This window comes from Prionailurus viverrinus, chromosome C1 (assembly GCF_022837055.1).
Source record: "Prionailurus viverrinus isolate Anna chromosome C1, UM_Priviv_1.0, whole genome shotgun sequence".
Lineage (NCBI taxonomy): Eukaryota > Metazoa > Chordata > Mammalia > Carnivora > Felidae > Prionailurus > Prionailurus viverrinus.
Window position 1 is genome coordinate 143298055 of NC_062568.1, and position 27475 is coordinate 143325529.

General features: G+C 41.8%; 2 protein-coding genes across 6 annotated transcripts in view; one reads left to right on the plus strand and one right to left on the minus strand.

Moving 5' to 3' along the window:
• Window positions 1-2027: 2027 nt before the first annotated feature.
• The window catches only part of DNASE2B (deoxyribonuclease 2 beta), a 95070-nt gene continuing 69622 nt past the window's right edge, over window positions 2028-27475 (minus strand). For 3 of the 5 annotated variants that reach the window (XM_047873575.1, XM_047873576.1, XM_047873574.1), the window contains 5 exons: window positions 14314-14491; window positions 10886-10967; window positions 7927-8088; window positions 6179-6376; window positions 2028-2503 (listed from right to left, as the gene is read on the minus strand). In XM_047873575.1, the coding sequence (XP_047729531.1) occupies window positions 2163-2503; window positions 6179-6376; window positions 7927-8088; window positions 10886-10967; window positions 14314-14379 (849 nt within the window). In that variant the 5' untranslated portion in view covers window positions 14380-14491 and the 3' untranslated portion in view covers window positions 2028-2162. The other 2 variants (XM_047873578.1, XM_047873577.1) reach the window with 2 other exon arrangements.
• Window positions 18657-27475, plus strand: part of LOC125173919 (uricase) — a 30434-nt gene continuing 21615 nt past the window's right edge. The window contains exon 1 of the mRNA XM_047873579.1: window positions 18657-18764. Within this exon, the coding sequence (XP_047729535.1) occupies window positions 18657-18764 (108 nt within the window). The remainder of the gene's footprint in view (window positions 18765-27475) is intronic.

A 27475-nucleotide genomic window follows, 5' to 3' on the forward strand; every position in this document is an offset into this window, starting at 1 on the left:
ACACAGTTTCAAATATTTGGACATTTACTAAGAGTCTCATTCAGCTAAACCAATTTTTGGTTAGTTTGTGGTTAAATACACTATTTTATCTCCCAAAGAGGAGAAGAAATGACTAGAGGAACTACCAACACCAAGCAAGACACATTCTTTCCTCCCAAGGTCAGTATTTGATATTCTTGAACTACTGAGGCTGTTCAATTCCTTTCCAGCATTTTTTCCTTCCTCAAGGAAGGTCTAGTCACTTCTCTGCTCCGCTTCAGTGGAAAGCACATCGTTAGTGTGCATTGCCAGTGGGCCAGCAACTTCTTTGTTTTCTCTCTGTCACATTCTTATACTCTTTATTGTACAGATTCTGATTTTGATTCTCCTCTTCTTTAGATTCTTCTTTTGAGCTTGAGATAAAACCACTTTTCTAGAAGGACTGGATTTACCTTTTGGAGGAAGCTCATACCTTAGTGTATATTTTCAGTCCAATAGAATTTCTTATTCAATTGACCTTTGCTTTCTTTTTTTCATTTTCATTAATTCCTATCTGTGCTGTTGGATTAAGATATGACCCTTTTCACCATTAAAGTCAGGATCTTGTACTTTTTGTTTGTTTGTTTGTTTGTTTGTTTGTTTTAAGTAGGCTTCCTGCCCAGAGCAGAGCCCAAAGGGGGGCTTGAACTCACAACCCTGAGATCAAGACCTGAGCTGAGATCAAGAGTCGGATGCTCAACTGATGGAGCCACCCAGGCACCCCAGGATCTTATATTTTTAGTTTCTCTTTTAATCCTATTTTATTGGAATTATTTATACTCAGATACTTTATGTGAGAATAAAACATATTTTTCAAATCTCTTCATACATTCAAGCATGTAATTTAGCCAGCTAGTATTCAACAGGCCTTTCTTTAGCTTATCTTTGCTTCCGACGGGAAGACAAACTTAGCTTTTTCTCTGCTTTTCATTGAACTAGTGCCATCATGTCCCATGAATTTTGGTGGTATTAAGACATCACATATATATTATCCTATAATGCATCATTTTCATTTATTGTCTCTTGGAATATAAGTAAAGAGCATAGCCTTAGAGGTCAGATAGACCTTCTATAATGTTGGGTAAGTTACTGAAGCTTTGTAGACCTCAGTTTCCTTGTCAGTAAAATGGGGATAATGATTCCTACTATGTAGCATTGTTATGAAGATCAAATAAGAAGATGTGGGTTGACTGTTTACTACATAGTAAATGCTTAATAAGTGTTGGCTTTAATTATTGTGATTTCTTTTGTTAAATTGCAATTTTCTTGAAATTGAGAAATATATTTCAAATTTTCTTAAGCAGTTAGTTCTTAATACAAGTTTATTGCTGTTTATTTATATAATAGTCATATTTAGGGATAAGAACTCCCAAAATGAAACACACTAGAATTAAGATTGTTAGATTTGATTATGGCTTCTTTATTGACCCCAATTTGGTGGGTTGTTTTACTTCTTTCTCCTAATCTGACTTAACAATTTTTTTTTGAAAAATATTACTCATTTCTAAACTTCCTCTTGTCTTTTCTAACTTGGGAGGGAGATTCATATTCAAATTCCACCAGTATTTTTAAGTGTCAACCACACCAGGCTTTGTGCTAGGTGCTTAAAAATATCTACACATTGTTTCATAGATGAAAAAAACAAGGCTTAGAGAGTTCAAGTGAATATCCTAAGATCATATGATTAGTAAGGAGCAACTGCAAGAATAATAAATAAGACTTAACCATAAACCAGTGAAAGAACTCTAAGAGGAATATGACTGAGTAGCATGAGGTACAGAAAGAGATTTTTTTTCTTCAACAAGGGATGAGTAGAAGAGTCAGAGAAGTCTTTGTGAGGGAGATGAAGTTAATCTAGGAGATGTTCAGTCAATCCATGAAGAGTCAAGAAGATTTTTTTCTTCCGTTTCTTCAATTCTCACTTGGCTATGTATAATGATTTATGCTTATGGCATATAATTGCCAAGTAGATAAATTTTCACTAAATGGAAGATAAAATGGCGACCACGGTAGAAAAGCATTTTATTTGATGATTTGTGACTATAAGTATATTCAAAGGCTTTTAGTATATAAAGAATGGATCTAATGGAAGAAGACCCATTGTCAGTGCTGAAAATAATGGTACGTATGTCCTTTCACCAAGTTTAGTTACAGTTCTCATAATACAAAACCAGTCCTTGAAATGCATGGTAAATATGCTGATTCTGGGTACAAATGAATCCTCCATTTCTGAAGGCTTGGTATGGGCTCCGATTTAGGTCTCCAATGCAGGTCCAGCGATTTTTGGTCCTCTTTTGGGAAACACACCATTTGGCATGATCCTGGTAAGAACTGAAATAAGAGTGTCCAGATATCTTAATTGCTTTGACATTGTAGACATGGTAAGGAAGGGAGCAGTTTGAAGGAAGCTCTTGTCTCTTTCGCTGCCAGGTTTCTGTTAGCAAATGTGTCTTCAACTGTTGAGCCATCCAGGCTGCAAAGATGTCTAGGGTTTACAGGGAGAAAGATAGTGAGGTTAGTATTTACACTTAGATAAGTCCCTGAAAATATCCTCAGCAATGGAAATTATCATTCACCCCTGATATATAGATGTCACGAGCACAATAATAACAACATAATTGAGATAGTAGATGGGAGAACATTTTGTTAGTGCTAAAGTGTTATGCAAATAAAAGTTCTTATCACTAAGGTGATATTGGCATTTAAAAATGTTTTCTGTTCCACACAAACAAGAGAGCAATATATGCTTTTGTCTTGAGAAGATCTTTAGACAGAATGAAGCTAGAGAAGTAACCAGGGGCCAGCTTCAAGGGCTCTTTGTACATCATGCCAAAATGTTTGGATTTTCCTGAAATCAAAGGGAGAATTAAAAAAAAATTAATGTTTATTTATTTTTGAGAGAGAGACAGAGTGTGAGCAGAGGAGCGGCAGAGAGAGAGGGAGACACAGAATCTGAAGCAGGCTCCAGGCTCCGAGCCATCAGTACACAGACCAATGTGGGGCTCCAACCCATGAATCATGAGATCGTGACCTGAGCCGAAGTCAGATGCTCAACAGACTGAACCACCCAAGCGCCCCTCAATGGGAGAATTTTTAGAGAAATGTTAGTGGAAAACTGATAATAGAAACTGATTTTTGATCATAAATATCAGTTGGGAGGCAACGTGCAGGATGAATTAAGAAAGGTGTATTAGATTGGAGATAGGGAAAATACAGGGTTGTCACAATAATTGTGACACTAAACACAGGCATGGACTAAGGCAGTGGCATAAAGCTTGGAGAGGAAAAGATAAATGTGAGTGTTACTAAGGACCTAGAACTGATTGAATTTGATGACTTGCTAGAGCAGTAAAGAAAAAGGAGGGATCTAGAGTCCTCAGTTGACTCTGCAGAATATAAGAAAAAGAATAGATTTGTGGGCAATAATGATGAGTTTGGCACGTTGAATTTGGCATGGCTATACCACCCCCAGGTGGCAATGTCCCACCCACTATTGAATACTGATGGCTCTGTCAGTCCAGAGGTCTTGAGAATCGCCTGAAAGCTTATTGGAATTGCATAGAATGAGTATATAGAATGAGATAAGGAAGAGTGGAAGACCACGTGGCAACCCAGTCACCTAAGGAGTAGGCAGAGGAGGAGGACCTAGTTAAAGAGACTTAAGAGAAGTGGGAAGAAGACCAAGAGACTGCACACTCCCAAAAATCAGGAAGGGAGAGTGTTTCAGGAAGGAAAGTGTTTTAACAGTGCCAAATTCTGCAGAGGCTATTTCTGTCCTGTTGATTTTTGGATCTCTAGTGCCTAATACAGGGCTTGGCAAGTGGTAAGCATTCAGTAAATTTTATCTAGTATAAAAGGAAGGAAGGTAGCAAGAAAGGAGGGAAGACAGTGAGGTCAACTAAGAGCGTCACTGGTGACTGGGGAGAGATTGGAGTGTCTACAGACAGAGATGCAAAGACTACAGTGAAGGAGCGTTGAGCAAGTGAAAGCCCATGAAGAGTCTTTAAAATTATTTTTTAATGTTTATTTATTTTTGAGAGAGAGAGAGAGAGAGAGAGAGAGAGAGAGAGAGAAAGAGAGACAGAGCATGAGTGGGGGAGGGGCAGAGAGAGAGGGAGACATGAAATCTGAAGCAGGTTCCAGGCTCTGAGCCTTCAGCACAGAGCTTGACTCAGGGCTCAAACCCGTGAACCACAAGATCATGACCTGAGCTGAACTCGGATGCTTAACCCACTGAGCCAGCCAGGTGCCCCCTGAAGAGACTTTTAGAAAGAAATTTGGAAGAAAAGAAAAAAAACAGAGATATAGGGGATCTAGAATTGAGGGAAGATTTTTAGGAATATTTGTGTGCTAAGGGGACCGAGCTTATAGAGTGGGAAAATTGAAGTAGAAGAGGGAGAAGAGATCTAGTGTTTGAATCAAAGTATTCTGAGACTGGGATAGGTTCCAAGGCACAAGAGGTGCACTGCTTCTGTTGGGATAAAGGGAAACTCGTGAAAAGGAATAAAAACAGATAAGATTGTTGAGGGTGTGTGTGTGTATGTGTGTGTGTGTGTGTGTGTGTGTGTGTGGTCTTTTTAGTCACTGAAAAAAATGTTTTTAAATTTATGTTTTGAGAAAAGAGAGAGAGAGAGGGATCAGGGGAGGGGCAGAGAGAGAGAAGGAGAGAGAGAATCCCAAGCAGGTTCTACACTGTCAGCATGGAACCCAATGTGGTGCTTGAACTCACAAACTGTGAGATCATGACTTGAGCCAAAACCAAGAGTTGGAGGCTTAACCGACTGAGCCACCCAGGTGCCCCAGTCATGTTTAAAAGATGTTTATTTATTTTGAGAGAGAGAGAGAGTACTAGAGCGAGCCGGGGAGAGGCAAAAAGAGAGGGAGAGAGAGAATCCCAAGCAGGCTCTACACTATCAGTGCAGAGCTCGATAGGTACAAGGTTCATAGGATCCGTGAGATCATGACCTGAGCTGAAATCAAGAGTTGGATGCTCAACCAACTGAGGCGCCCCGGTGCCCCTTTTTAGTCATTTTTAAAAATACAAGTATAACTGTCACACAATGTTACATTAGTTTCAGGTACAGAACATGGTGATTCGACACCTCCGTATGTCATGCTATGCTGACCACAAGTGGAGCCACCATCTGGTCACCATACAGCACAATTACAATACCATTGACTATGTTCCCTCTGCTGTACCTTTCATCCCATGACTTACTCATTCCACAAACTGGAAGCCTGTACCTCCCACTCCTTTTTGCCCATTTTGCCCATTCCCTCCATCCCCTCCCCTCTGGCAACCGCCAGTATGTTCTGTGTATTTACGGGTCTGTTTCTGCTTCCGTTTGTGTGTTCATTTGTTTTGTTTTTAAGATTCCACATATGAGTGAAATCTATGGTTTTATCTCCCTCTGACTTATTTCCCTTAGCATAGTACCCCCTAGGTCCTTCCATGTTGTCACAAACGGTAAAGTCTCATTCTTTTTATGGTTGAGTAATATTCCATTGTGTATACACACCACATCTTCTTTATCCATTCACCTATTGATGAACACTTGGGTTGCCTCCATATCTTAGCTTCTGTAAATAATGTTGCGATAAACATAGTCTGCATATATCTTCCTGAATTAGTGTTTTTGGTTTCTTTGGGAAAAGGCCCAGTAATGGAATTATGGGATCACATGATATTCCTATTTTTAATTTTTTGAGAAACCCCCATACTTTTTTGGGTGGAGTGTGTTCTTGAGGTGGTTTCTCTCTGGTGATCTCTGTTCTCTCTATGAAGGAAAAAGAGAGGCTGAGAATGAGGAGGCAGCGTAATATAAAGGACTTGAGAGTAAAAGAGTCTTAAAATAGCTGCTTAGGGAATGGAAAAAAGGAGGAGACAACTGTGGTCCCGTGCCCAACAGAGGCTGGGGACTGCAAATTTTCACTGACTCCTGGCTTGGATGGTTGTGAGATATTTCCATGGTTGGATCAGCAATTGTGCTATTCAAGCAGAGCAGGCGAACGTTTGGACTAATTTGACTTCCCCTTTCCCTTTCCTTCCTTTTTCCTCCCTTCTCTTCTCCATCCCCAAATAATCAGAATAGTTCTGCCATACAATCCAAAGTGAGTCCAACAGCAGAGTTATATATTGTTTGATCATGGTCTTTCATACCGTCAAGAAAAGAACCAGACTTTGCAAAATGGAGGAATTTTTGGCCCCGGGCTGACTGAAGTGCAGTGAGGTGCCGGTCAGGGATCTCTGATGAGCTGGATCTGGAGCACAGCTGGGGCATATGAACGAGCTCCTGGTGAAAGATGGCTGGGATGGAACAGCTATAAATGTTTGGGTTACAGACCAAGAGCTGAGAATCTGAATGGAGGAACAAAGAAAAATTGAGAATTAGGATACAGATGGAAATACTTGTTGATACTATAGATCTTGTGTGAATTAAAAACCACAAAAACAAAAACAAAAGTATTTCTTTTTTAAGCCAATAGCCTTCAAATCACTTTTGGTTAAAATAGTTAACCCTAACTGAGCGCTTCCTACTTTCCAGGCGTTATTCCACAAGTTTTATATGGGTGTACTAACTCAATCCTAATAGCAATTATATTATTAAGTAAGTTCTTTTGTCATTATCCTCTTCATATAGATGAATTAATAGAGAATTTCTGTCACAGATGCAGGGTTATAAAACTTGTAGTTGATATTCAAACCCAGGCAGTCTGGCATTGGAGACCATATGTTTTTTTCTCGTATACATACATATACAAAAGTAGAGCCCTCCCATGTATTGATCATCCAGCTTAAAGAATAATCAACTCATCAGCATGCACAGCTAATCTCTATGCTATTCAGCTCTATAAACATTACAGGAACTCAATTAGTTAAACTAGGACTTAACTTGGGTGAGAGCCTCAGTAATCCTTGCCATAAGATGGAAATTTGATGAAAAACATATTCTAAACCTCATATATCTAGAGGTAAATCACTCTTTACCACAATTTAGCAGCCTCCTCAGTAAAAAGTGACTGATTAAAATAGTGTTCTACTTCTCCTTCTCCCCCACCATAGTTTTCCAAATCCAAGTATTTTTGGCCATTCCAGCTTGGGATCTTAAAGGAAGATCATCTGACTTGGAGATGTCAGATTGGTGGCCTACAGGCAACATGTAGTCAGCACATTTATTTACTTCATTATATTTTGAGAGAGAGAGAGAGAGAGAGAGAGAGAGCACATGCACCCGTGTGTGAGTGGGAGAGGGGTGGGGGGAGGGGGGAGAGATTCCCAAGCAGGCTCCACACTGTCAGGGCAGAGCCTGATGTGGGGCTTGATCCCACAAATCGTGAGACTCTTGATCCAAATCAAGAGTCAGAAGCTCAACTGACTGAGCCACCCAGGTGCCCCCACAATTATTTTTTTAAAATAAGATTGAGATCATATTCTCTTCCCAACTCTCTCACATCCTCCCACCCTAGATTTCTAGTTTCTCTTGAAAAGTATGGAGATCTGTAACCATTAGGTCTGCTTTTCTGCAGAGCCACATTGCAGAGCTGAGGCTTTTGAGGGGAGAGTCAACATCCCTGTTTGTCTCTGTCCCCACTGCCCATGCAGCGTTGCTTGCCTGTCTCACCCATTTTTGTTACCTGCCAGGCCACGCTAGACATTTGAAAATACCACCCCTGATCAATTTCAAAGACTTCTTTGGTGGATCAGGAAACAAAGGTCTAGTAAGTGAATCTGCTCAAGGTCTCACCATGGCAACGCCCATGTTAGAATCTAATAGCATCTAGGTAACAGAGTGTTGATGAATAGAGAAACGGATGAAGTAATAAATTTATTCATACATTTCCAAATCCCTTCTTTAACACTGCTATCTCTCTCTCTCTTTTTTTTTTTTTAACATACTCTAATGTTACCTATTGCTTCATACTGGTTGTACTTAAAAGTTATGCAGATGCCAGATTGTCCATGTCTCCTCCCTGTGGGTGGATAATCATAGCCTTCTTCAGGAGCTGGAGGAAATCTGGGAATAGAATGAATCAGCCAAAATCCCTGCACTCTGTTCCACAGCAGTAAACCTACCAAAGATACAATTAATATAGGTAAATTAGAAAAACAAAGCTCCTTTTAAAGATAGGGTTCAAAGCTGTAACATTTAAGCCCATTTGTACTTCAGGCTAATATTTTACTCTGTTAATAATCACAAAGATCATGCTTGCTTTTCAAAGATTTCAAAACTAACTTGGGCACATATCACATTGCCCCATTACTGATAATAAGCCACCACAAAAGAGAGCCAGGACAGCCACCCTGTGAAGAGTTAAGAGGAATTTCGTGTTGAAACCACAAGGAGAATTTGTTTTGGCGGAATGCAAATTTGCTAAATTGGAATTTGACCTTGTTAAACTACACAGTCACCTGGTAAGCTTCACATAATGAGTTATCTTTACCGCTAAGCAGCTAAGCTGTTTTCAAAAGCCAGCTGAAAAAGAATTGAAAGAGAAAGTATCAAATGAAGAAATGTACTTGCGATAGTTCATTGTAAGACACTGATGGTCACTTACGTGTAGAAGAGTAATCAACTCCACAAGGCCAAAAACAGAGACAGAGAGAATGAAAGAGAAGTCATGCCAAAATGACCCAGCTAATTGTGTTTAGTGAAAATTTCTAGAGCAAAATGACATGAAAACGGAAAGGAAGGAAACAGAAAGATTTTCATTTTGTGACATGGCAAAATGAATCCTACCCAACAGGCATCAGTGACTATTTCTGTGTTTATAAATAAATCGGGATAGTTCTGGTACACTGACTAGACTTTCCAGTTTGCATATGACCATGCAAATATGAAATTATTCATGTTTACCTTATTGTTAGAGTGGAAACCACATGCTTGCTAGTTATTTCTTTTGCAAAAAACACACTTGAAGAAAGCACGCTATTGGTCTCTCATTCCCTGTGTCCAGGTGGAAAATATCCAATGTTCTGTTGCCAAACAGAGCTGGATGACCTTCAGGGGCCCTCTTCTGCCCAGATGAATGTACCGTTGGCCTGAAATCCTAACCTCCTGGTACCAGTGCCACCGGATGTCAGGGCACCTGTTGCCAAAGAGAACTCCTGCACTTGACATGGGGTCCCGTTCCCTTTGTGGTCTTTTTCCCAAGCCCTTTTAGCAACGAACAGGGTGGGGGGAGAATGGTGGTTGGCGGTTGTTAGAGGAGAGGTTGGAGAATGTGGTGTATTACCAAAATTGCTGTGTTCCAAGCAAATAGGACCATCAGGAGGGCAACTCGGCTAAATAAAAAGCTTTCATTACTCATGATATTTGACAGCCATTACAAATTACGTTCTTAATTGGAGGTGGCAAAAGTGGCAGCCTACTGGCCAAATCTATCCTGCAGATACATATTATTATTCTCAGAGAATATTTCTAAAACTTTGCGTTCATTGCCAACATTTAAAAATTGGGGAGATTTTCCACAAATGCTAATTTTCAACATCTCCTGAAAAATCGCATCCCTCCAAAGCAACCTGAGCACTACCTCGGGGCGCCTGGGTGGCGCAGTCGGTTAAGCGTCCGACTTCAGCCAGGTCACGATCTCGCGGTCCGGGAGTTCGAGCCCCGCGTCAGGCTCTGGGCTGATGGCTCAGAGCCTGGAGCCTGTTTCCAATTCTGTGTCTCCCTCTCTCTCTGCCCCTCCCCCGTTCATGCTCTGTCTCTCTCTGTCCCAAAAATAAATAAACATTGAAAAAAAAAATTTTTAAATACAAAGCAACCTGAGCACTACCTGTACCTTTTCACCAAGCATGCACCCTCCGGTTCTTCAGTTCCCTGCTAGTTTAGTCCACCTGGCTTGCTGACATCCACTTGCCTGCTTCTGAAGCCATTTGAGTTTGGGACCTTCTTTTTTTTTTTTTTTTTAAGTTTATTTATTTATTCTGAGAGAGAGAAAGAGGAACTCCTCCTGTCAGTGAGGAGCCTGATGCGGGGCTGGAACTCACAAACTGTGAGATCGTGACCTGAGCCGAAGTCGGACGCTTAACCGACTGAGCCACCCAGGCGCCCCGACTTTGGGGTCTTCTGAAAAATATTTGTTGCCATGGGAAAGTATTCATGATCTATGAAGTTGAAAAACAGTAGAAGATAATCATTACAATATTTTCATAAAAATGTTTTAAAATACATATTATAGGAAAAGTGAGTAGAAAGGATTAATGGAATTATCTAATGGGTGCTAAAATTACAGATTTTTTTTTTTTTTTGCTTACTGGCATTTTGAATTTTTAAGTAATACATATACATAGTTTATAGAAAAATGCCAAAAATTACTATAATAAAATTCTTAAAATATATTAACTATATATAACAAAAATTACCAAAATATAACAAATATATTTAAAAGTACTTTCCTTTTTTTTTTTTATTAAAAGTACTTTTCAAAAACGTTTACTTCAAAAGGAACTATACACTAAAAGAGTGAACTTTACTCTATGGAAATTATACCTCAATGAACTTAACTGAAATGTGTACACACACACACACACACACACACACACACATACACACACGTGCACACGTGCACACACACAAACACTATATAGACTGGCTGGTATTCCCAGTAGAATTCTGGGATTTCTGCTATAGAGCATATATTTTTATGTTAAGAAATAAAGTGGAATTTGTGAAAAGGAGATTTCCAAGTGAAATTATATAATTATAACCTGTGATATAGAAATCAAGAATTTTGATAGCTCAGAATAAACCATTAAAAAAAAGCTATCTTTTCAGTGTGGAAAAAAAAAAGAATATTCAAGATAGAATATTTAAGAGAATGTTGATTTCCAGTAGAAAAGACAAACCAAGAGCCTTTGTCATACCTTTAGTGTGTCCATACTTTCTGCTGTAATTCACAGATGTAGGGACTCCATCATTGTATATTAGATAGGCTGTGTTGTTATTCTGCAGGAGCACATTAGGGTTATAATGATGTAAATCTTACGCTCATAAATGCTCGCAACATTTCTACCAGCTACCCAGTCTGCAATACAGAGCTTTCATTAATACACATGAGAAATCATCCGTTATCCTAATAGACAGCTTCCCCATCAGACTGAATTCTGTGACAGGCAAGGGAGGGAACAGAAAGTCCATTCTTAACCGTGCATGGTTTCATCCTATGTGACAGGGGCCCTGTGCATCATGATGTGCACGTGAAGGTACTATTCCTATTTCTCTTGGCTGTTTTGGACCTGCGTTTCTCACTTGACAACCACTGTATAATAAAGGAGTACTTACATATTTGTTGAGGAACAAATATTTGTGTAGGAACAATCGGCCTAGGATTACACCTGGGTTTTTTCCACTGATACAGGCACCATGGCAGAACTGGCTGTCAGGGTCTGCTTTCCTCTGCCTACGTTGTGCTTCACAGCTTGGTCATAGTTTTGTGTTTAATCAGGATTCCTCATTCTCTGCTCCCACTACCTCCCTGCAGGGGAGGATTTCCCTTCAATTCATTTCTTAGTGTCACTTCACCTTTCTTGCTTGATATTTCCCTGCTTGGAAAAAGTAGTGAAATTGAATGTGTGATATTGGATTGCCTCTGGTAAGGCAAAATATGAGTAAATTTTCTAAACAGTTGGCCAAATCTCTGAGTAAAAATGAAGCTATTATTTTGATGGTATCTCTTTTGTCATGTTTTGGAAGCTTGCTTGTATTTATTCTGTGTGGTTGCTTTTCGTTTGTGTCACGATGCAATGATTTTTACTGAAGCCAATAATATTGATATTAACAAAAATCTCAGGGACATAATTAAAAGCAAGGAAGGAAAACTCATCTCCTTAAAAAAGGCTCTTCTTTTTGTCTCAGGAAAAAAAAAGCCAATAATTGAGTTGTTTACAACTGCTTAATTATTTGAGGTAATCTAAAACCTTTTTTTTTTTTTTTTTTTTAATGCACCGTATAGTCCGTGTAGCATTCTCGGCTACTATATTTAGAAATATCCAGGAAAAGAAGCTGTTTTCTTAGCCTCATTTTCACAACTGACTATAGCTATTGTTGGCATTCATATTCTCTGCTGGAAGACCCTGACAGTTGTTCAATGAGCTGGCGTTGAATGTGGTCATGAGGCCATTGTGTGCCTTTGGCGTGCAATGCGAAGGGGCTTTGGGAAGAATCTTTGAGGAGCTTTATTCGTATAATAGACGAAGTGTATTATTCTAACCAGGAGTGTAACAGCTAGCTAAGGTTAAATGGGAGGCAGCCCTAGTGAAGAAAGGCTCTCTGATACAGGGGAAAGACCATGGACTTAAGGATCGGTAGGCCTAGGCATGTCCTTCTGGACAGCTTTGTTTCTAGAACACATAAGCTGGGTACTATTTTGACTACTGGATGTTGAACACGACTAGTACAATCTCTGCCCCTAGTCTAGCAGGGAATGTAGACAGGCAGGCACAGGCAACTACAATATAGTTTGATAAGCGTTACCACGAAGGTGTATGGAAGGTTCTTATTGACAAAGGCAAAAGAAGGGAAACAATTCCAAATGTAACCCACGTATTGGCCTAGGTCATCTTGACATTTGAGATTTAAAGCCAGTTGCTGTGATCTTGCATTCTGCTTTCTGATAGAATCCCAGACCAGGAGGTGGGGGAGCTATGTTCTCACTGTCACTTCTGGCACACAGACCCAGCTTCCAAAGAACACCCGATCTCACTTAGGTGTCCCCACTATTGTTGGTCCTCTTCTTTTGGCTCTATGCCAGTCAGACATGGAAATCAGCCCCTTCCCTGTCATTTTCTTCCCAGAATCCCTCACTGAAGGCCTTACGTGTGATCAGATTTCACTGAAGGTACAAAACATTGAATGGTTTTACATCACCACCTGGCCTTGCCTCTAGTCTCTCTCTGGGTTTCTTATACTTTTTAAATCCTAGCTTTCATCCACTCTTTTTTAATTTGCAGAGCATTTTAGCTCTCTTGCCCTCCTAGGCTCTGGGGCCACTTTTGTGCCTCCACAGATCATTATTATATTCCGCCAAAGTAAGAACCATCTGTCCCAACTAAGGTAAAAGACAGAGGCTCTACAATGTTGCTCTTTCCTTTCTCTCCCCGGTGGGGAAGGGAACAACAGAAGTGTTTATTTTCTCACTAATGGGTTACGCTCCCAGCCTCCATCCCCAAACTTGGAAAACAGAAGCAGCTGCAGGCAGTTTGGATTTTACATAATAATCTATTAATTGAAAGCAGGGTTGCTGCTGGGTTTAAATAATTTTTAAAAGCACCTACAACAGGGCTTGGTCCATCACATGTACTCAAACACTTTTAAAATACATTTTTACTTTGTAATTTGGCTCTGAAGGCTGGTCTTCGTGGCAGACGAATAAAAACATGAGTATTAGTGAACACGGTGACAGCTCTCTGCACATTTTGAGTAAATACTCAGATATGCATGTGCCGCAGCGCTAGGATCTAACACATTATTGTTGGAATTCAATTAATTGACATATGTAACAGCCTAGCATACCGTAAGTGCTGAGTCATTTTACACATTTACCTCTCTCTCAGTGATTGTTAGGAAGGCATATATGCGTGTAACTGAATATTATTGTACGATTTTCCTTGTCACCCCTGGTTGGGAAGCAGTATCTTGCCACTGAACGGCAGATGGTGCCTGGATCATTGGGAGACTGCCCACATTGAGCCAGCAGGCCTACTTACCTATGCCTCTTTGGCTGGTTAGCGCATTGCCTGATCAAGTCCAGATAGCAGGTTTAATCTCCACTCAGGCAAGTGAGTTCTAGGGCATCGAACTACAGCCCTAGCTCTCAACCTACTACTTGGAAAATGATAAATGAAAAGGAAGACCAGGTGGAACCCTTCGTTTTGGCCCCCAGCACTCATCACCACCATGGCATAAGTAACCCATGCTTCGTGGTGTATTAATTGCTGATCTGTATTGCATTATAATGGGAGAGGGCTTCTTGCTATTTCTATTAGAGGTCTAAGACAGCAAGTACGGAGTGAATTGGCAGAGTTTGGCAGCCAGAAGGCTTCCATATGTAGGTAGTTCACACCTTACCCGGTGATGCTATGGGATATAGTGCTGAATGTGCCCATAATCTGGCGTCGCTGTAGAGTCTGATGACATATTCCTGAAGGTCTAAGATTGATTTAGATTGTGTGCTAGCTTACTTCAAGTTGCTAGGATCAGGGGTTAGGGAGGTTCGAAGTCAGAATCTTTTGGAAGCTTTAGATTCTGTTTATGCATTTTATGTGATTCAGATGAATGATAAACTGTAACATACCTCGGAGGCATATGCTTCATAGAGCTGTTGTAATGTCCTTCCCAACACACTGTTGGTGGTATTCATTAGTTGCTTACTCCTCCTCCAGCTCCTGGTTGCAGAGTCTAGGTATACGTACTCTAACCCCGTCTGTCTGCTTTCCTTGTCTTGCCTTTTAGGTAACTTATAAAAGGCAAACCTAACAAAGGAAATAATTATGAATTACTAACACTTATTGACAGCTTCTCTGGTGACAGCCACTGTATTAAGCGTCTAACTATATCATTTTACTTATGTTCCCTAGGTCTAAGGAAAGGGATTTGCTCAGGATTTCTGTCTCTTTTCTCGCCCTTATTTTTCTCCTTCCCAGAAAGGAATGTGACTCTGACTGGACGGGTCCTAAGACATCAACTGGCCTAGGGTGGGTAGGGTCCCTGTTGTGGAAGCCCATGTAGGTTGACAGTGGCTCTCTTTTGTTTCCACATGCCATATGGCTGCACTGGGGAGAGACGAAGCCCAGGCCTGGACTGGAAAGGCCTTGGATGTGTTTTTCTCTTCTGCCCCAAGTGCTTGGCACGCTCATCTCTTTGCAGTTGGCTGGCTGGGTCCGAGATTTGGGTTTGGCTTTCAGAGTAGACAGAGGCTCCCTTGAGTCTCTGGCCTAGGCCACGTTCTTTAGCTCAGTTTTTCAGACCGCTCTGCATTGAGGATTCAGGGCCAAGACCAGCTCATTAAGCAAGCATTTTGTTGTCCTTACTATTATCTCCTTGTATATCTTCTTTGCGTATCTCACAGGGAGGGGAGGCGGTTGGGCCCGTATGGCAGGGAGGCACTCTTGGATCATGTAACCCCGGGGCTTCTCAAATGTGCTCTAGTCACATTTCAGGCCAGATCATTCTTTGTTGTGGGGGCTGTCCTGTGCATTGCAGCATCCCTGGCCTCTACCTATCAGATGACAGTAGTCCTCCTCAGCTATGCCAATCAAAACTGTTTCCAGACAATGTTGAAAGTCCCCAGAGGGCAAAATCACCCGGGTCTTGCCAAATACTCTCTAATAGCAAAAATCCCACAATGAACCATCAAATACCCACAGGGAGGCAAACATTCTAATGCATTCACTATGACCACACGATGACATCTCACACTGCCCGTGAACGCTTCATGTTATTCACTTGGTTCTATTCACTCTTATGCTTCCATTTATTTACACGAGCTCTTTCCTGCCCTGTGCATGCGTTCTTACTCTCAGAACAGGGTCCTCACATGTGGCAGGAAACATAAAATTATTCTTTGGTGCCGACCTGATGTTGCTCTGCCCTTTTACTCTCACAGTGAGTTGTAGCAGCTCGAGACTGTGCCTCCCCGTCTGCTCAGCTCAACATTCTCTCTGACGGGTATTGCTGAGTAATGTGTCCATTCATTTGCAGCAAAAACAAATGTTATGTATTGATCGCAATTTGGTCGCTCACCAGTGAAGGGTTTGAGAACCATCAGGGTCACGGCGTATCAGTTGAAAACTAGTGCTTTTATTTTTTTTTTTAATTTTTTTTTAACGTTTATTTATTTTTGGGACAGAGAGAGACAGAGCATGAATGAGGGAGGGGCAGAGAGAGGGAGACACAGAATTGGAAACAGGCTCCAGGCTCTGAGCCATCAGCCCAGAGCCCGACGCGGGGCTCGAACTCACGGACCGCAAGATCGTGACCTGGCTGAAGTCGGACGCTTAACCGACTGCGCCACCCAGGCGCCCCGAAAACTAGTGCTTTTAAACATTTTTCTTGAGTAACCATTTCCAGTTATCTTCTGAAGTTTCCTCAATCTGTTTGTAGCCCACACCTCTATGCTGAGGTCCAGATAAGCCTAAATGCAGAGATATCCCAGAGACTTCCAACTCCATATTTTTGAAACCAAGTTTATAATATTTCGCTCCAACTCTGCTCTTCTCCTGCAGACGGGGAACACATCCACGCAGTCAGAGAAGCCAGCAATCTGAAAGTCTTTCTTAACTTCTCCCTCTCTCCTACGACCCTCAGCCCATCTGTTACCGAGTTTTCCCAGAGTGTTCCTTCCTCTTTATTTCTACTACCGCGTCTTTAAACTTTAAACTGATGAGGTCCACACATCATCTCATCTCTAATGCTGCAAAAGTCCTGGTGAGTCCATGACTCTAGACTGGTCTCCATGCAGTTGGCCTGCACCGTACCACCGGTGAGCTTTCTAAAATACAAATCTGACTACGTCACATCCCTGCTGGAAGGTCTTCGGTAGCTCCCTTTGACAGTCAAATTCAGACGCTGCAGCCCAACACACAAAGCCCTTCATGACCTGGCCCTCACTGCTCACTGAGCTTACCTCCTGCCATCTCCCACCATTCTCCTGAAGCACCAGCAACACTGTTCTTGAACCTTCTCCACTGCTTTTTGCCTCTGTACCTCCCCATTGCTCCCTCATTGGCTTGCGATGCCCTTGCATCTGCCTTGTTTTTCTAACCAGCTCACAGGGTGCCTGGGTGGCTCAGTCGGTTAACCATCCGACTTAGGCTCAGCTCATGATCTCACCATTTGTGAGTTTGAGCCCCGCATTGGGCCCTCTGCTGTCAGTGCAGAGCCTTCTTGGGATCCTCCGTCCCTCTCCCTCTGCTCCTCCCCTGCTTGCTGTCTCTCTCTCTCAAAAATAAATAAACATTAAAAAAAATCTAACCAGCTCATAATTGTTCTTAAAACTTAGCTCAAAACTAGCTTGGGGGCTCATGCTCCCTAGAGGCCCCATCTATACCCTCACCACATAATTGAGCTCCTTGAGGGCAAGTGCTATGTTTCATTCATATATGTATTTTCAAACCTCAGCACAGGGCCTGGCATGAGCTCAGTAACTGCTGAGAGACTGAGTGTCTCTGTGTTCTCAAGCCTGAAGTTTACACAAAGCTTGATGCCAATCATAATGCTCAACCTAAACACCCTAATTAAAGAGTGAAAAAGCGATCAAAGCGGTAGAAGAATCCATAACCATAATGCAATGCTGTGTTGAGTCTCTTCCACAGCGTGAAGGAGGCCAAGGACCTACCACCCACTCCTGTGCTTCTGTGCTGCCCTAATAAACAAGGTTAACCAAACACTGCTGTGTTCGATCAAGCCCTCTTTCTCATTCTCAGAAGGAGAGGCACAACGTCCCGTGTCAGAAAAAAAGCAATCTGCCTTCTCTCCTTTGCAAATCTCTGAAAGGATGTTGGAAGGGTCCCGTTAGGGAAGGCGCAATGCAATGAAAGGAACGTGCCAACTGGCCCCCCACATCTGGGGCCACCGGCCTTGGCCCGCTGGGAGAAGCGAATCAGGTCCACCAGGCACTGCTTGGCAGCTTTCTCAGGTGGAAGTTCCTTCACTTAGGACCTCTCTGGATATTTGGTCCATGCATGTACTTTAATTTCCCTTCTTTTTAGAAGGGAGAGGGAGGGGGAAGACTCCTTGTGGAACTTTACAGTGAGCCAGTTTGCCTCCCATACTCTGGCTTTCTATTTGCATGCACAAATCCTTCCATTTCATTTACCTACCAATCCACGGCTTTGCCTTCTTCATTTCTGCACGATATTGTTGTCGCCTCCAGGACCCCAAAGAGGGCGAAGAAGAGCAAAGGAAGGGCTGTTCTTAGAAGTCTGGCTGTCATTTTTTTTTTTTATCTGCCACCTATATTCCACACCACAGCAGGAAACTTGCCCCCCGGATGAGGAGTCTGAGTTTCAGGTCTCGCTCAGGCTGTGCTGGCTCTGATGTTTTGTTTCCGTTTGCCTCTGCTGTTCGCTGTTCGGGCATTTTCAGAATGGGGCGAACCTCATGTAATTGTGTGATTCTGTCACAACATGCCAGCGTGACTCCGGATGCCTTTGTGCTGACTAGTTTGCAAAGTCATCAAAAGTCCCAGCGAGAAAAATGGGATATACAGTTAACTCTTCTGAGGGAACATCATGTACTATGAAGTTCGGTGGGCAGGGAAACTCCATGGTGATAAGTAGAGGTTGAATTAAGTGTATTTCATGTTTTCCCCTCACGATTAGCCTCTCTGTGAGTGAAAGCAAATGCTTGCAGTTCACACATTAAGCAGAAATGACAAAACCTTAATTCTTAGCAAAAATTAGGATCTGTCACTTCTAATATTCTCAATCTTAAGTAAACTTTTCCTAAAGTGGACTTCAAAGGGTTGCCTTAAAGAGCAATTTAATTGTATTCTACAAAAGATGTTTACGTATTGCCTCCACTTCTGGTTTTAGCCATTCAACTTGGTGCTCTACTTTTGAGAGGCCTTGGTGTCCAATTGGTTGTAATGCAATCGGGTAAACATATTGACCGCTCACCCTTCAGGTCAAATAAAAAATGTTACAAACATCTGTTTTGCCCAAACTATTCTTTCTCACTCTTGAAACTAAATTTGAAGTTGAAAGCCAAGAGAAAATGGCCTATTACCACAATGACTATAAAAAGGTGAGACCATTCTCTTTTTACAGGAGGGGAGGGAGGAGACAGGCATATGAAAAGGATTTCCTTAAGTGTATGATGCTTTTGACTCACTTCTTAAAGATGCTCTCATAATTAGGAGCACTTTACCAGAAGGATAGCTCTGATCTATCCCTTGGATTATGGATCCAGACCAGTCACTTAGGGACCCACACCAAACTGGCATCTTGCAACTCAGATCACTTCTGTGTTGAACTCGAATTGTTCAGGATTCAAGGTTCGTAGGAAAGGGAGGGCCTGAGGCTCTATTTCTCCTAAGACAGAGTTTTGTTTGGGGTGTCTGGACCATGTACCCACATTTTCCTGTGGTGCTTGCAAAAGGGGCAGAATTCTGGGTCTTAGCCAAACCTGCTAACTCAGAATTCTCCTAGTTGGGCTTAGGAATCTACATTTTTTATAAAGTTTGTGGTGATGCCAGTGCACTCGAAACTTTGAGGCTTGCTGCTCTGAGCCAAGGCTGTACCTTATCTGACAGGTTTGCAAACAATCAAGTTAGAAAAAAACAAAACAAAACAAAACAACATTTTTTTTCTGATCATTCCTCCATGAGTATCATTTTGTTTTATATATGTTTTTATTGCGTTCAGAAAAAAGATTTCAGCAACTGCAAACTTTTCATCAATTTTAAAAAATTTTCATAGCATGAGGTTTATTTTTCTAAGTTAAAATGAAATAAAATTATTTTTATCTTGTGATAGCTTTTGGTATTACAATGGTAATAACTAAGTACATGAGGCTTAGGATTTATTGATGCATTTAGAGAAGATAAGCAACGTGTTTTCAGTTATGTAGACTAAAGAACCTTTGTTGAATAGGATATAAAGTAATTCCTATTTTCTCCTCATTGTATGCTTAGCACAGTGCCTGGCCAAAAGTAAATGATCCACAAATAATAGCTAAGATTGTTTTTACTATAACCTGAGCCCTTCCTGTGGTTGGGGGACATCTGTATTGGGATGCTATTTGCTAAATCCAATTTTATTTCAAAGTCTGGAAAAATGCTGTTAGGTTACTTTCTTTCAGATGTAACTTTCAGGAAGCTTTCTTCTTATCTCTCCTTGTCGCTGACCTGATGGCACCGATTGTCAGTCAACAAGCTTTATTATGCAATCACCAGGTATCAAAAGCTGTACTGAGGGGCTCCAAGGATTTCAACATTACCCTAAAGCCTAGATTCCAGTATGTCCTGACTTTCACTAAAAATGGCAAAGTACTGTTATGGAAAGAAACTGAATTTGGTGGACGGAGAAAATGCAAACAGGATAGAATGGTTTTCACGTTACCCTCTTTTGAAGCCCGAGGAGCATAAGATTACAAAAATACCACATATACCTTCACGACATGATTACCTCTAAAAATAGCAGAAAATCCCTTCATTATAAGTTGGCCCAGTGTAGTGAACAAGGTAGAGTTCTTCACTTGGTAATAGGCTTCTTATTTTATAGTTGAAGGTTTGTATTCATTCATCTAGTAATTCTGGAAAATCTCAGTCCCGATCTCTTTGAAATTGTGCCTCTTCCACATTCTCTCTTGTCATATTGTCCTGGTACATTCTATGTCTCTTGCATATATTCCGTTTCCAGTGTCTTCATTAATCCTGATTCTTTATTTGGATCTATCTATCTTTCGGTTCTCAAGTTCTCTCTTAGGCAACATTAATCTGTTACTTAATCTATCTCTTTCAAATATCTAATTATTTCTTCAGTTGTGTTAAATCTGTTCCTTAATGCACTTATTAATGCATTAAGAAGTTCTTTGGTTTTTTTTTTTTTTTCCTTCAAATTTACTTAGTCTTTTTTCTGGTCTCTTGTTTTTTGCTCAAGGGAAGGTACACCCTTGTCTCAAGAAGGAGCTATGCTCAGGGGCGCCTGGGTGGCTCAGTTGGTTAAGCGTCTGGCTCTTGGTTTCGGCTCAGTCATGATCTCACAGTTTGTGAGTTCCAGCCCCATATAGGGCTCTGTGCTGACAGCATGGAGCCTGCTTGGGATTCTCTCTTTTTCTCTCTCTCTCTCTTCCTCTCTCTCTCTCTCTCTCTTCCTCTCTCTCTCTCTCTCTCTCTTCCTCTCTCTCTGCCCCTCCCCTGCTTGTGTTCCCTTTCTCTCGAAATAAATAAACGTTTTTTAAAAAAGAGATATGCTCAGTCTTCTCTTTTTATTTCTGTAAAGATATTAAAGATATTATTTTATATTTTGTGTTTGATGATTCCAGTATCTAGAGCCTTTGCAGGTCACACTTCACTGTCTGTTGTTTCTGCAGCTCTCTCTCATGACACCTTGAAAGCTACCCTGTGTGCTTTTTTTATTTTTGGCTGTGAATTCGTATTCTTTGAAGCTTTATCTGTAAGAACTTTTTGAGATTGAGATTAAGTTGGGTTTTTCCACACCCTGGTCTATGCTGGCTTCATCAAAGTTTAGTCATCCTGTGAGGACTTCTGGAAGTCAGGCTGCCGGCTGTGTTTAGTTATTTTCAATAGCTTTTTGAGGTGTGATTTACATGCCAGAGAGTCTATCTCTTTACCTTAATGTTCAAACTTTTACAAGACCACTTCAGATACTGGATAAAATCTAGAATGTGAAAAACCGAAGGAAAAAGTTGATACTCTTGTTGCAGGAGGAAGGGGAGGGGACTTGAATTATTTTGATGAAAATCGATGAGACAAGCAACATGATTCAGGCATTTGTAAAACAAAGAATTGTTCATGAAAAATGTTGTTAAAGGAAGCTGTAAGTAGAATTAAAGGAAGAGGGTCAGAAAATTTTATTTTGTTAATTCCTACTCATCCTTCATAGCTCTATGGATGCCAGTCCCTCCTGGAAACTATCTTTGATCTCTCTTAATCTGGTTTAGGTATCCCAGACTTTGCTGTATTTGTTCAATTAGAGCAATTATTACAATGTATTCTAATTACTTGGTTACTTTTCTGAGTCTTCCTCTCAAGAGCGAGGGTCAGCCAAATCTGGCCCACTGCCTGTTTCTATAAAGTTTTATTGGAACACAGTGACACCCATTCACTGATGTATTACGTATAACTATTTCTGCTATAATGGCAGAGTTGAGCAGTTGCAACCATATGGCCCGCAAGAGACCATATGGCCCGCAAAGCCTAAAATACCAAGTTTTTGATTCTTTACTGAGAAAGTTTGTTCTAGTGTATAACCCCTATCTAGTGTATAATGCCCTGTATCAGGGCAGAACAATGTCTGACTGGTTTGCTATTGTATCTCTAGCACTTACCATGGTGCTTATCACCTAGAAGTGGCTGGATAAGTATAGATGAATGAATGGATTAAATGAAAAAGATTTCAGAGATTTCTATTTTGGGGTTATGTGGAATTTAGGATGAATTAAATCTAATCAGATAAATAAATAAAAATGAGTATGTAGGTAGGTAAAATCCCATTTTAAAGAACGTTATTATAATGTTTTGTCAAGGAGGCAGCTGGGTATAGTGAAAATAATCAGGCAGACCTGGGTTCCATGCCTGGCCCTACCTCTTACACGCCATGTAGTTAACCTCACGCCAAACTACTTAACCTCAACAGTATCAACTTCCTTTTCTAAAGGTGGCTCGTGATCTGTACTTTCATAGCATATGCTCTCAGGATTCAGTGAGATACTGTGTGCATAGCCTGTGGCACATGACTAATGCTTATTAAATGCTCATTCTTCCCACCTTGTTTCCTTTTCTTCTGTGGCACAGTTATTTCTTTATCTTTGCAGATGGACTAAAAAGGGTCCTTTGGCGATGTGGTTTTAAAGACCACAAATAAACTTATATCGCTCATGTTTGCAGTAGTCCTTACCCAGATAAAAGTCAGTGTTTGACTCAAAGGTAGCGTCTTGTTATTGAAGACACCAAGCTGAATTTTCATTCTGCCCCAAAGGGCAGTCAGCCTTTCATTCTCCCCGTACTTTGCAATGTGAACAGCCTTGCCATACCCACGGAGTCCATGTGAGCTTAGAATTCCCCTGTAATTTTAACAAATGACTAAAGTTCCAGAAAAAGTGGTGGTTTGGGCAGGGGGTACCTCTGGGCATTGGGTAAGTTCAGCCTGGTACAGAGTAAGCAGAATAAGGCTCTTCAGTCTCAGAAGGGCTCTTTTTCCACTGTACCAGCCTGCCTGTTAGCTATGTGGCTTTGGGAAGCTCACTTACCATCTCTGACTTAGTTTCTTTTAAAATAGCGTTCTTCCTCTTAAATTGCAGGGATTTTTGTTTGTTTGTTTGGTGTGTGTGTGTGTGTGTGTGTGTGTGTGTGTGTGTGGAGTAGATAAGATAATGTAGATTCCAATGAGTAGAATTTAAAAAATGGCATAGGAATTCAAGTTTCTGCAGTAACATGGCCATTTCTCTCCTGTTGGGATCAGAATGGTTCCCTTCTTTCTCTAAAGAGTGGGCTAACCATCAAGCGGGTATAGGGATGCTGCTTGTAGTGGGAAAGAGCGTGTCATTTGGAAGCAAATGGACTGGGCTCTCCTTTCCTACCTCTGTCACCTAGTAACAGTTGACCTTGGCAGGACACCTAACCCTCATATCTCCCGCGGTCAAACTTGGATCAAAATATCCACTGCACAGGTTCTTACAAAGGACTAGAGGGAATAATATATGCAAAGTTCCTGACATATATGAAACCCTCACTAAATGGTTGTTTTTATTTTCAAGACTTACACATTTGGAAAGACATTATCTTTCAATGTGTGCATTTCAGTAAAATTTTCTTCCAACTGCATTCTTGGAGGTCTCCATTACTTCTTTGCTGTGGAATTTCCTGCCCCCAATCCGAGAGGCTCCTGAGGGGTTTCCCTGTTTCAGTTCCCAGCCCTAAGGCTATTGGTGCTGTGGAGAGGCCGGCAAGAAAATTAGCATTGCCTCTGACATTTAGTGATGAGTTTCTCTTCCTTTGTAATAGGCAGAAGTATGAAAATAACTAAGCACCTGTAAATGGATTCTTCATTAGGTAACAGGTCACCTTCTTTCTACCATCATTATGCATATGACTTGTTAGACTGTTTCTGAAGCATCTGCTTGACAAATCCTTTTAGAGTCATACCCCCTTGCTAGCAAAAATAAGCCATTCTGCAGCTTAAAGCAACATGACATTTTCTGCTAGATATCAATATTTTTCCATCTGACATTGAGTAGATCTGAGGCAGCCAGAAAAATACCAGCTGCTTCTAAGGTTATGATTCACCGTTATTGTTCTTATCCTCACGTATTGTTAAGATCCACCAAAGCGATATTAAAATGGTTCGGACGAGTGTTTCTTTTTCTCACATTAGTTCAGCATCTTTCTCTGAAATCTTTTTGTTCATGAATGCCCAAGAAAACGTCAGGCAAAGGAAAAACCTGGGCACAGAATTGGAAGAACTTCTCCAGCACATTCCAAAGACAGAGAGAGAGGCTTGTCTCCCTGCACAGTTCTTCCATCCGGACACGCTGCAACGGAGTTGATTTTTATGCCTGTGTGATAGGGCCTAAATAGCTGTACCACTTCTACATTTCTCTCCGTTATGGAGGGAAGACACGAGGCTTACCGAAGCTCTTCAAAGACTTAAGAGAAAATGCTAGTCATTTTAAAATTTAAATTTACATGGGGTACTTGGGTGGCCCAGTCAGTCAGGTGTTCGACTGTTGATTTCAGCTCAGGTCATGATGTCACGGTTCGCGTGGGGCTCGGTGCTGACAGCGCGGAACCTGCTTGGGGTTGTCTCTCCCTTTCTCTCTCTGCCGCTCCCCTACTCGCTTTCACAAAATAAATAATAAAAATAAACTTAAAAAAATAAAATTTGAACTTACAAAAAAATTTTTTTTTAAAATCTTCCTTAATATTTTCCACCTCAAACCTATCCACTGGACCTTCTAGAAGTTACCAGATTCCTGGCTAAGAACCTCTCGTCCTGTAGCGATAACCACTAGCACTTTCACCATGGCCTGCAGATAAGAGAACACTCACTAGCTCATTACAGAAGTGAAAAATAAGATTAATTTAAAATCTCTGAGAGTTCTCTCCAGTCTTACTTGCAGATAAGTAATGATTTCCATCCCCTTATCTTTCAAGACATGTCTAAGAAAAAGGGAGTTTTCTTTTATAGAGCCTGGTAAAGATGTATTCCTTCTGATGTTCTATCCAGAGTTTTACTCTGGGAAATTGACTTTCCTTTTGCGACTTTGTTTCCTGAAGCCACACAAGCCCAAAGAAGGACAACCGAAGTATGAAGTCAGAAGGACGCCTTATACTAGCAGCAGTCTTTCTGGATTGGTGTGTAACCTGGGGATTTCTCTGCAACAGTGATTGGAAGGACCCTTTGATGCAAAATTCGACATCTAGTTATTATTTATCAATGATAATGATGGCTAACATTTATTAAACACTTACTATTTGTCAGGCACTATTCTGAGTGCTTTTTCTTTTTCCTCATGTTATCCTCACAGCAATCCTGAGAGTGGGCACTACTCTTATACCCATTTTATAGATGGAGGCATTGACCTCCAAGTACAGAGCTAATAGGTGGCAGAACAAAGACTCACTCACACCTGTGCTGCCTCATTCCAGAGCCCAGAGCCTACCCTCTCAGCCACCTGCCAACCCTCCAGATGAGAGTGACCTTTCATGGTATCTCATTGTGCAGCTATCATGCACATGGATCTCTGCACCATACTGTGCTTTATACAGGACACAGTTCTGGCACCTACTTCTGATTTCTTGGACTACAGAACTGGGGGGAGTCTTATTGGGGGGACAGCCTCATTTCTGGTCTGGACCGTTATCTGTTCTGTCGGGTCCTACCAAGAGACTTCCGGGCGTCCCACACCGTTCTTGTTCCCTTCTGCTCCATCCTCATGGTGATGTCCTTTTTCTTCTGACTTACTGCCCAGCAAGTGTAACGACTCAAGCTCTGCTCCGGTCAGGAGCTTGCTGAGGAGTGCTGACCTCTCCTGTGTACCTCGTGCAGAAACTCCAGGAGGGCTTCGCTGTGCGGAGTGCTCTGTCTTGTTAAGCAGGGTGAGCACTTTGTGCCGCATGGCTGACTCTCTCTACACTCAGTTTGGTCCTTCCTGGGCCTTTGTTCTCCAGTCCGCTGTGCCTGTGATCTCCAGGCCGTGGCGATCAGACGGCAGATGGCGCCTTCCCCGCTTTCCCCAGAAGAGGAACTTCCTGATTGGGGTTTGAGCTGAAGTGGCAATTCCTGTATTGAAATCTTTTGGGTGTTTCTGGAACTATTCCGTGTCACCACGCAAGAGGTGGAGGTGGGGGTGCACCATTCATTCGTTCGCAACGCGTTTATTAAGCACCTATTTGTGTTCTAGGCACTGTGCTGAGCACTGGGGTTGCCGTGACAACTGAGAATTGTTCCTGCTTTCATAATTTCCCATTTTTGGACAAATCAAACACATGATGAGGCAATTGCAATATAATATGATAAAGACTGTGATAAGGCGATAACAGTATTGCCAGGGCATGCAGAAAGGGCACCAGACCTTGAAGGGCTGGCTGATTCCCCGCCGGAGAAGTGGCATCTGAGACCTGAAGGATGACTAGAAGAAGTTAGGCAGGTGACAGAAGGGGTCGGTAGTTGGGCAGAAGGAAGAGAAAGGGTGTTCAGGAAAGAAGGAATAGCATATTCAAAGCCTACAGGCAGAGAAAGGCTGCCGAGCCTGGGCAAGTACAATCAGCTCAGGATAGCTGAAGCAGAGTTTGAAACAGGCTGTGGCAAGATGAGAGCAAAGTTAGGGATCTGAAGGGTGGCTGTCACTGAATCTTTCTTTAAAAAAAAAATGCTTATTTGTGTTTGAGAGAGAGAGAGCCAGCAGGGGAAGGGAAGAGAGGATTCAAATTGGCTCTGTACTGACAGCAGTGAGCCCTATGTATAGGGCTCGAACTCACAAACCGTGAGATCATGACCTGATCCAAACTCAGGCGCTCAACCGACAGAGCCACCCAGGTGCCCCTGAATCTATGTGCCATGCAGGAACCACTTGCTTTCACAGACCGAGCTACCATAGCTTAGGTATTTAATGACAGTGGATAGGACTGAGAAGTAATATTCATGTGTATCCCGGGGCTGATGGACAATCTCGGAGACCTTTGGTTCTGGATCCTCGTTCATGCCATCCAGGGGCCCCCAGCCAGCCAAGTGCCTTCCTCCCCCAGGTGGAATTCCTTGTGGCTCAAAAGACACGTCACAGTCTTCCTCTGACTGCTGCCAGCAGTGCTCTCTACTCTAAAAACCGGTGTCTTTACTCAAAGTCCCATCTACTGTCTCTGCTGGGGCTGTGCCCACAACCAGGCCTGACGTGGCCACTTTTGCTGGGGTTGACCTCACCGCAGCTAGGTACTAGGAACTGAGTCAGGCCTTTCACCAGCAACTCCTACAAGTAGGGGTGGTTATCTCCATTTGTACAGCTGGGGAAACTAAGGACTCAGAGCCAACAAAGTATTTGTTGCAAGCCACAAAGCTGTAGATGGCAAGATAGAGTTTGAATGTGGTCTGATTCCAAAGCCCCTGCAACCACAAGCAGTGACTCTTTCCCCATCAGTGGTATAGTTCTTATTAAGATCCTCTAAGTCTGCTCTTTGAGTTTTCTCATTGATCCTTTCTTAGAAGATGAGTCCCTCCAAAATTGGGTCAGAGGCTTTTAAGGGGCCTTTCCAAGAGTTGTCCCTTAAATCAGGAGCA